The sequence below is a fragment of the Abrus precatorius genome, unplaced genomic scaffold (assembly GCF_003935025.1).
Source record: "Abrus precatorius isolate BTA unplaced genomic scaffold, Abrus_2018 Scaffold11, whole genome shotgun sequence".
Classification (NCBI taxonomy): domain Eukaryota; kingdom Viridiplantae; phylum Streptophyta; class Magnoliopsida; order Fabales; family Fabaceae; genus Abrus; species Abrus precatorius.
This window is the reverse complement of record NW_020874303.1, coordinates 27,686,507-27,697,684: the sequence shown is the minus strand read 5'-3', so window position 1 is coordinate 27,697,684 and position 11,178 is coordinate 27,686,507. Positions and strand designations below refer to the sequence as shown.

The following is an 11,178-nucleotide window of genomic DNA, read 5'->3' as shown; positions in this document are numbered from 1 at the left end:
CACAGATAAGGACAAAATACTGTATAGGATTTTGTGTACAGTACCAACAAACAAAGACAAAACATTCGTGGCATAGAGATGTCTGCAGAATGTTTTCATTTTAGGAAAAAAAAAATCAAAGGAATAAGTGAATAACCCACCGCAAGGATAGAGGAATATACAAATATCTCACAGGAAAGTGAGGAAAACAAATAAAAAACAAAGCATTCTGTAAAAAATTTTAATTATCACACTTATATTATCCCTATTTTTATTTATTATTTAAAATTTTTCATTTTAATTTATTTATCTATAAAAAAAATCAGCATAATATTGATTATTATTTTTTCTAAATATTTGTACTACCTAAGTAGTATGAAAGTCAAAGGAAATCTACTAATAAAAAATAAAGCAATAAATTTATCAATTAATTTTGATAAAATAAATTGAATTTATTATTCTTATAATTTTTTTAAAATAGATAAATAAAAATAAATATGGTATATTTTATAATGCTGTAGAAAATAGTTACGCAAACAAAATTGTATAATAAGAAACTTCAAATAAATTTAGAATTTTAAATGTGTAAACTATTCATCGAACATTAACTCTATATTCGTGCCAAATAAAAAACGAGTTACGTTATTCTATATTTTCTTTAGCTTTTTCTTTTTCAAAAAAAAAGAGAGAGGTGCATAATTGCAATAAAATTGAAGTTTTCGTGACTTTTATACAGGCCTACGCTAAAGTTTAATTTGACATAATTTAAAGGACTAAAAGAGTTATTAAAATTATCATGATAAGTTTAGGAAATTTATATTTTAGATTCATGTTAAACTTAACAAAAAGGAAAGTGAGAGGAAAGTATACTTGGTATCATATACAAAATACGAAAATATCGTTACTCTTCCTATAAAACAGTAACGGTAAAATATACGGCATGCTAATACATGTATATAAATTAGTGACTATCTCGTGTTTATATGTTTTTTTTTTTTAATTCATTTACATTTTTAAAGGTTAATAAAAAAAGAAAGTGAGAAAAATTTATAAACAAACATAATTAAATTAAATAAAACTCAAATTTATTAAAAGAGTTAAAAATAACATATGATGTTAGTTTATTAAAAAAATTGATCAAAATATTTTTCAAGTTAAGTTTTTTAAATTTAATAAATAAAAGTCAGTATAAATTAAATCAATAAAAATACATTAGTTGGAGCAAAATAAAGTTAGCTAATTTTTTTCAATTTAATCGGTTTTCAATTTATACAAATCCTTCCTACCGCAAACAGTATAGAAGTGGTAGAGACACCAATCACCATTTCCTGTTGAATTTCTGGAGCCAAGCGTAACGGAAGCAAAGTGTGTTCACTACTAAGATTCCATAACTTGTAAACCAATTAACGAAGCTGTGGAAAACCAAACGTAGAAGATCAACGATACTCAATTAAAGTCGTGTTGGGAATTTTGGTTACTTGTTTTCTGTTTTAATTTCTTTGTCTTAAAGAATTGTGGACACAAAGAATGTGCCAAATTCTCCATCTTCGATTTCCGTGTTATTTCATCGTAAATATTCATTGGCCAGCTTGTGAATAATCATTTAATTGTCTATTATTCTTTAATTGAAATTAAAATTTTATTTTAATAATATATTAATCTTTAAAATCAAATTTTATCACATGAATTAATAATATAAAATTAAAAAGATGATATCACACGGAGTGATCAATGCAAAAGAAAGGTATTCCCCGTCTATTTCTACTTCCGTGTTATTTCAATCACAGATGGATAATCAATTAATTGTTTTTTGAGAATTGTTGTTACGCATAATTCTAGCATATTATTAAGTTGATTGTTAAATAAAAAATACTTTTAAGATGATAATTTATAGAAAAAGACAACAAAACTTTACTCGAATAATATCCTTTTAAAAAGAATATCAAACAATTGACATATTTTTAGGAGCGGTTTAATCATCATAATCGTTATTTTCAATTTTGTTAGGAGTATCCGATTACATTATCAGTAGCTCAGCTATACAGTGATAGTATATTTGAGCTTTTTGTTTTTGTTTTTTCTATTCAACAAAAGGCGTAGTTTAAAAGGTGTTCGTTAAGCTGTTTTATTTCTTATTGATTCAAGGCCTATTAAGATACATATAAAAAATCATTGGCTGTGATTTTGGCTTTAAATGTCCTTCATTTGACAATGAAATGCACTATTACAACCAACGAGTTTCACTAAACTTGGGAATTTAAATTTTACATTTGAAAGTTTAAACAACAATCAGTACAAGTCCAATTAAATCAAAACGAAATATAGAAAAAAAAAAAAATTATGCGGTTATCAAAACAAAGAAAAACACCACTATTTTTATTGTAAAATTTATGTTAACCAGGTACTCATTAATTTTTCGTGAAAGTAGATGCATTTATTGATTTAATATGTAATGCATTTATTTGACTATTTAATATTATAAGTATTTTTGGAGTAGACTAAAAATTTTCATGTAACGTTTTTTATTAACTTTAATAAATTAAACATTTGTTTTTTTATAAATAAGATGGGATGCAGTATTATTGGACACAATCCAAACTCACTAAATAGAGAGAAAAATGCCCCAACAAGGCAACAAGAAACAAGCTGGGTCCACAAGGAACAGCTACCATCCATTAACTAAAAACTGGCCCAACAAGTCCATATCATTGTTTGGATAATCAAAACATGGGTTATGATACAAAATAAGCACATGGGCCAACAGCGATCTGGTTCCCTAAGAACCAGCTCGCATGTGTGCCAAAATCAATTCCTAGTCAACATAGTTTCGATCTTGACCATGAAAAAATCAAATCAACGTAGTTTCGATTCTAAAAAAACAAAACAACATAACATAGTTTCAAGTTGTCACTCTAATAGTTAAAAAAATAGCCCAGTAAATTAATGATATTTTCAATTTAATATGATTTATTTGCTGACTAAAAGAATTTAAGTTTTAATTGTCTGAAAATTACATATAAGCTCCCCTTTTATGAGAGAACCGTACTTCATAGGTTAAAAAATCTCTGGAGTCTATGGCGTACCAACTTGGAGTCGAGAGTAGGTAGTAGAATTTTCATTGTGAGGATACTTCTAGATAAACAAGCATTCTTAAATATTTATAGCAATCAATCAGCACCCACTGATAAAAGGTAAATATTTTTATTTTCTATACCCTTCATAAAATTTTAAGTTCCCTTTTTCTTGAAAAAGAAGATAAATATATAAATATGAGTGGTACATAACCCAAATGTATGAGTTTGGTTATACTAAAATTGATTTTGTTTTTAACATTAGAAGGTAAAACAAATCTAATTCAATAAAAAAAAAAAATCATTTTTTTAAAACTTTAATTAGTTTTTTACTGTTTGCATTTATTTGATCAATGTCTAAACGCGTTCAAAGTCATATCTCTTTCTATCCGGTTCCAGGTCCATATTCTACCAAACTGATGTAACTCATGGACCACTACAAGTTCTGTAACTTTCTTATTAAAAGCCGAAGCTATATTGCTTTTCTTCTTCTCGCCTTCATGCTAAAGCTGTCATAATATTTAAGAGTAATAATCTGTAAGAAGTATTGGAGTTATTATACGTACGGACACAGATAATTACTCCTAAATTAAAAAAAAATTGAGCGAGTCTAGTTAAATTTAAACAAAGTTATAAACGTACTTGTGTGTACCATGATGAAAAATTGTATTAATTAAATCAAGCAGTATTGTAAAATCTACACGGATTGAATTTAACATAGAATTAAAATTTCCCCTGCTATTTAAATCAAACTTCTTTTTCTGCTTTATTCGTATTCATGTTACCTGCACATAGCTTTAAATACATGTTAAAGAATAATTGAAGTTTTTTAATATATCTGACTTGTTATCATGATTCTGAAACGACAATTAATCGGTTCCCAAAAAGTGCATGAAACCAAAATTGGCAAACCATTGTAAACTTACATCTAACTAATATATAGTTCGGCTATGCCTAAAATTAAATCAAATGGCATCATTATGCAAGGTATAATGTTTGGCCTTTCCTCAAATTATGTACTAATAGCTCTAATTCGAGAAAATTAATGAATTTATCAAAACTATGATATACTTGATAGCCTCAATCGTTGTTGTTGGATGCACCAAACCAACGTTTCCAACCAACCACAGTGCAAGTAGAAACAGTTGCTCATTCAAAACAGCCACGAAGAAATTGACAAATCAATGAATGAATATGCCACCAATAACTGTTTCTTTCCCGTAACTACCCTTCCATTTCCATCGTTGATTCTAAACCATGTGATCTTGCATTTGCACTTTTTCAAGGTCAAAGATAAAAGAAGCGCAAATTCATTATGATTAAATATTTTTGTCTTAATAATGTTAAAGAATATGAAAAAATATTGCCCCGAAACAAAGTGATGCCAAGATCGTGATCATAAAAAAAGGAAAAATCTTCTAGCAATATTCTTGACACATCTTTGCACTTCACACCCTTCTTTTTTAAGTAGCACAAATTAAATAGAAGGCCGCAATACAACCAGAAAGGGAAAAAAGACTGTGTGTGATCGTGAGATCTTATGAAGTTTTGCATGTGACGGATATAAATATCCCTTTTCTTATCATTCAAATTCATAGTTGCATGATCTTTTATTTCATCTTAAGGTTTTGAGTTTAAACTATTCAGACTTGGACCGAATAGCTTAATAAAGATTTAAGACTGCACTGCCGCACCATGAATCGTTATAAGGGTTTACTCCATGATTGCTATATTATGTTCAATATGAAAAAGTGAATTGAGAGCATATTTACCTTAGATGTGGATTGATGTATACAAGAAACTAAATTGCTTCTTTATCATTCATGACAGACAACGACATGGAAACTCAGATGGAAACAATGAGATTATGGTTGTTTTCTTAGCCACCCCCTCATTAATTTGGCCGATAGTGTTTGGTTGTTCTTGCGCCGCTTCTTTTAAGCTTGCTGCGCTGATTTTCTCTTAATACGATGATCCGTGATTATGTTCTACTGGCTTATCTAAATGATTTTGTTAAGCTGTGTCTAGCTTGTTAAAAAAGTGTTTCAATAAAAATTAAAACATATAATGTTTTTTTATTTAAGAAATTAGAACGACTTAAAGAAAACTGATTAATATTTTTTCTTAATATGCATTTCAAAGAAAATACGTTAATATCTAATATATTTAAATTCAGTTATTTTATATATTTTTATTTAATTTTAATTTTAAATTTTGTATAAGGGACAAAATATTGACTGGTTAAATATTAATTTTATTCTTTGACAAGTGCTATAATAATTTAAGCACGTTAACAATGAATTGGACAGATGCTGAACTTGTAACAGCTTCTACTGAGGTTATTAGATTTAGGGTCGACTTAGATAGATATATGACTTTAATTTTAAGTATTTATTAATCATTATTTTGAAACAATAATTTATATTGTAAATTTAATAACAAAATTTATAATTAAAATAGATAAAAATATTTATTTTTAAAAAATAAAAATAGTTTATAAAAATGATAAAGTATTCATAAACTATTTTAAATTGACTATTATTATATTTGTATATCACATAATATGTAACTCTTATAACTGACAAGACATTATTAAACACAATTTGTTTATCAGGAAAAAAAAGAGCAATAAAAGGGAAAAAGGGTAATTTGTGATAGACTATACGCGCATATGCTAATAAAAGCGTGGTTGGGACAGTGGGGTCATATATGCAATAAACTAAGGAGACATTTTCAACGAGATTTGTACGTCTTGGATGATAATATATTTCGACATCTTCAAATGATTGACAAAACTATAAGCCTCATTGGGTAATCAACTGTTCGGTTCAGAAAGACACGGCATTAAACTTACATTAATTTTGATTTATTTTTGTTTGCATGGCATAGAGTTGACTCTAAATGAAAAGACTACTGAGCCTATCCATCCAACTATTAATTAAGTGTGGATTTAGTTAGGAATTAAAGAGTTGACTGAGACATGTCCCAAGTCTTGATCGATCGATAATGACGTCACAATCTTTTTTTCAAGTTGTCGTGTTCGTAACGAAGAGCAACCAATGGCGTGCGCGTGTGATGAGATCAATATTGCGATCATTTTCAAACTGATCCTATTTGACATATGGAGCCATATATTAACTCGACTTACGTTTGCCACAACTCTGAAAGTTCATGCATGCATGTTATTGAAGATGTTGCTAATTTCTCTTGGGACTTCAATATAGAAAGTGTTTCAAACCATTGGCGGATAATTTATCACTTTTATATGTTTTTAATTTATTTTTATGATAAAAATTTATATATCATATTTTTTAAGAATCAACGTTTAACTAAATTATCTATCTAATTCATTATTTCTAATTAAGAAAATAATTAGTTACGTTGTGAGTGTTTATTTTCAGTCAATCAAGAGGTTGTTTAAAATTTTAAAAGAGATATAATAGTTCTTACATCTATTCATACAAAACTATACATAAAAAAATAAAACTATGCCATCATTTTTGAAAATATGTCATTGTTTATTTTGTTAATTAAAAAATATTAGTTATTTTATAAATTTATGCTTTAATTTGTCTAAGTTTATATAAAAATATATTTTGTAAGAATATTATTCCTTTTTTCAAAATATTTTTATATTTTAAAATATTTATATTTTTTAATTTAAGTTATTAAATGATAATTTTTTATTGAGTTTATTTTTGTAATCTTTTACATCCCATTAAAAAAATTTACCATCAACATAATAGTCACTACTATAAATTCTTCTTTTCTATTTAAGTTATTAGTTAATTCCTAAAATCTGTAATAATTCTATCTATTAATAACTATATTATTAATTACATATTTTTATCTATTTATGTCAATCTTTCTTAACTCTTTCTTTTCCTATTTTCCTATATTTCTAATTTCTATTTTGTTACAATGGATGAAAATGAAATAAAAATGCATTAATCTTGAAAAGCTTTTAAATTTTGGTAAATATCTTAATATTAATTTGTATTGTTTATTTTTAACATTAAAATTATTAAAAGAAGTGTTAAAATAATTAAAAACTATTATTTAATGGAAATATTATATTATATTATTTTTCAAATGTGTGCATTATTTATATATTAGTAATTATATATGTAATTATTTTTATTGCTAAAAATTATATTGGTCAATGCTAATTAATTATTAGGTCAATATTCAAACCTCATACACCGATTAATTAACTAAGTACGGTCAATTCTTACCGATTCAACGTACTTGAACTTGTTACTTGATTCAGCCTTAATACTAATTATAAATTCAAATTCCTACTTTAATTTATTAGTTTTAATAATAATAATAATGATGATGACAAAGACAAGATTGACTTTAATGATAAGAAAGTGGTCCTTCGCATTGAAAAAAAAAAGTGTACGATAATTTTTATAATATTTTTCATAATTATTAGAAAGATTAAAAAAAATAGAGGAGTAATATAAGATGCGTAAAGAAATAAAAACAAATAAATAAAATAATTTTATGAAAATATTTTATGGATATTATAAATTTTGACATGAGTGTCTTGTCTCAATTATTAATTGCTAATCTTTCACCAACAATCACAAATAAATATCACAGTAAAATTATTCATTTTTAACATAATAATGGGACAACGCTCATGATGGTTGACTTAACCAGTAAGATTCAATTGTTAGCATCGATCCAAAGTTTTTTCTTTATTAGTTTTATACATTCAAGTTAGTCTTTATGCTTTATTTTTAATCTTCATATAAAAAAGTTTTAAAATTTTAACTTTTAAAAAATTATATAACTTTTTAAGTAACTTCAATAACATATAATCTTAATCATAGTCTATACATTATTATATAGTTTTAATTTATTATTCTCATTCTCGTGTGTGTGTATATATATATATATATATAAAAAATTCACTAATAAATTACATCTCTAATGGATGATGCTTGCATCCCTTGATGTTAATTGCCAAGTACCTTAACTTAAAGCAGGTCTTGATTTTAACAAGGGATTGTGTAACAAAAAAGAAATTGCTACATACCTAGACAAATTTTAATAAATTGTGCGTACTACCTAGAAGCTACAATAAAAACAAAGTCGTCACTCCCCATTCCATACTATTTGTGTGTTTAAATATGAATCAATCGTGGCTGCATGCTATTTATTTTAATCACAGAAGATATCTCTATATAATGATTTTACGTAAGATTAATGTGTCTTGTGTTCCCCTATCTACCGTATTTCTGCTTCCTTAAATGTGGATAACTATATCGGGTAACCTACTACCTGTGGCCCTTTCACTTTGTTATATGGAAATTCCACAAGTGCTGCAATTTCTTTATTACAGCGTAAACTAGCTGGCTTGTAATATAATATATTCCACCATTTGAAGAAAACTGTTGAGAGAGGGGTCCTATTTGTGGTGTAGAGACTTACAGACTCGGGAACTCATCCCTTACACATGCCCAAGGTGTGACTAGTGCTTCCTTTGTTTCATGTAATAAAAGTTGACACGAAAGCTTCAAAGAGATAAGTTTGTTGGGGGTTGAGCTATACAATAGTGTTGAGTATTGACATTTTGGTCTTAGGCCTCTTCACACGCCCAACTCATTCACCCATTACTCTCACACTCCTTTGTTATATAAAGTACCGTGTACATTTGAATTTCAAACCCATCAAATTCTTTGCAACTCTTAACTATACTCCTTCCATTCTTCCTCTTTCTCTTCCTGTGTCTTTCTCTCCCTCCCTCCCTCTCTCTCTCTCTCTCTCTCTCTCTCTCTCTCACACACACACACACACACACACAAACACTCACTCTCTCCGATGGAGTTCCTCACTTTACTTTATGGTGTTACTATATTGTACTTGTGTTTCCTGATCTGGAAGTTCTTTGATCAGAGAAGGGACCAAGAGTGTTACATATTGGACTACCAACTGTACAAGCCAAGCGATGAAAGAAAGCTTGGAACTGAGTGCTGCGGGAAGATCATTGGAAGGAACACGCACTTAGGTCTGAATGAGTACAAGTTCCTTCTAAAGGCCGTTGTTAGCTCAGGCATTGGTGAGGAAACTTATGCACCAAGTAACGTGATAGAGGGTCGTGAAGCAAATCCCACATTGATGGATGGGATCACAGAGATGGAGGAGTTTTTCTATGACAGCATTGCCAAGCTTCTAACCAGGTCAGGAATTTCCCCCTCACAGATTGATGTCCTTGTGGTGAATGTGTCAATGTTCGCTGCTATTCCTTCATTAACTTCAAGAATCATTAACCATTACAAAATGAGGCAAGACATAAAGGCTTACAACCTCACTGGCATGGGTTGTAGCGCTAGCCTTATTTCTTTGGACATCATTAAGAATATTTTCAAGTCCCAAAAGAACAAGTGTGCTCTTTTGGTGACTTCAGAGTCTCTCAGTCCAAATTGGTATGCTGGCAATGACAGATCAATGATTCTTGCCAACTGTTTGTTCCGGACTGGTGGCTGTGTCATTCTCTTGACAAATAATAGGTCCTTAAAGCACAGAGCTATCATGAAGTTGAAGTGCTTGGTGAGGACCCATCATGGGGCTAAAGAAGATTCCTATAGTAGTTGCTACCAAAAGGAAGACGAGCAAGGTAGGCTTGGGTTTTACCTTGCCAAAAATCTTCCCAAGGCAGCTACAAGGGCTTTTGTTGATAACTTAAGGGTGTTATCACCCAAGATTCTACCAACTAGGGAGTTACTCAGGTTTATGATTGTGTCTCTTATAAAAAAACTGAGGAGAAGTAGTTCACTCAAGTCTTCAGGTATGGGATCTAACAAATCCCCTTTGAACTTCAAGACTGGGGTGGATCATTTTTGCCTCCACACAGGAGGAAAAGCTGTGATTGATGGGATTGGAATGAGCTTGGATCTGTGTGAATATGATCTTGAGCCAGCTAGGATGACACTACACCGTTTTGGGAACACTTCAGCTAGTAGCTTGTGGTATGTACTGGGGTATATGGAGGCCAAGAAGAGGCTCAAGAAGGGTGACAGAGTGCTGATGATAAGCTTTGGTGCTGGCTTTAAATGCAACAGCTGTTTGTGGGAGGTGATGAAGGATCTGGGGAACACAAATAATGTGTGGGACGATTGCATTGATGACTACCCACCAGAGTCCTTGGCCAACCCTTTCATGGAAAAGTACGGTTGGATCAACAATGTTGAGGATGCAAGCACCTTCAAATTTCCTGATTCTCTTAAGTAATGTTATGTTACATTGTGTATCTCATTTTAATTAGGAGAAAAGTGAAACAAAGAATGAAACAAAAATTAAGGTTAAGGCCAAATTTTAATTAGATCTCCTAACAGGCTTCAATGTCACACCATGCAGCTTGATTAAATTTTTCTGTAAACTATACTTATTGTTGATGAATCCCTCACAGGTTCATTACCCAATAAGGTGTGCCGTTGCTAATATGACTCAAGCCTGGCACATTGTTAAAAGGGTATTGTGGTTTCCTTTTCTTAATTTTGATTTGCTTTAATAGGATATGTGATAATACTTTCCCTTTTTTGGTAAATAAAATATTGTACTTCTCTTTTAAAATGTATAATGTTCATCCATTCCTTGTGAACTCGTACAATACACGATTAGTTTTGAGGGGATGTGCATGGATTTCTTTCCTGTATTTATTTATTTTAAGAAAAGTTTGAGAGACAAAATGTTACCCATCACTTCAAATAATTAGCCTTTTTTATAACCAATGAGAGATATTCGTTATTGTCCTTTTAATTTTAAAAAATATTTTTGAGATATAAAAGTATTGATTATCGAATGTTTAAGTAATGAAGCTTGTATTCTAATGTCACGTCATACTTAATTCAAGTTTTGATTACATCCTCCATTCCGGTCAAAGTCAATCTCCTCTAAATCGACAGCACATTTGTCCTTCGTCTCTGTGCAATGGCCGATTTGAATTCGTAGAAAATGAAAGCATGTCTTATGTCTTACGTGCCTTTTCTCAATAAAGTCTGCTATTTTAGTTCAAAGCAGTTTTATGAGATCCGACACTGAGGCAGTGAAAGTTTTCAGACTTGATTAAACGTACGACAATCTCATGTGAAACACACGTGACCAGCTTTTATAATAA

At 29.6% G+C, this 11,178-nt stretch overlaps 1 protein-coding gene across 1 annotated transcript; it reads left to right on the top strand.

Annotated features, from left to right (window-relative positions):
* Positions 1–8,864: 8,864 nt before the first annotated feature.
* Positions 8,865–10,292, top strand: LOC113856393 (3-ketoacyl-CoA synthase 12-like). Its single transcript, XM_027488190.1, has one exon. The coding sequence runs from the start codon at positions 8,883–8,885 to the stop codon at positions 10,290–10,292; it is 1,410 nt and encodes a 469-aa protein (XP_027343991.1). The 5' UTR covers positions 8,865–8,882.
* Positions 10,293–11,178: the final 886 nt, after the last annotated feature.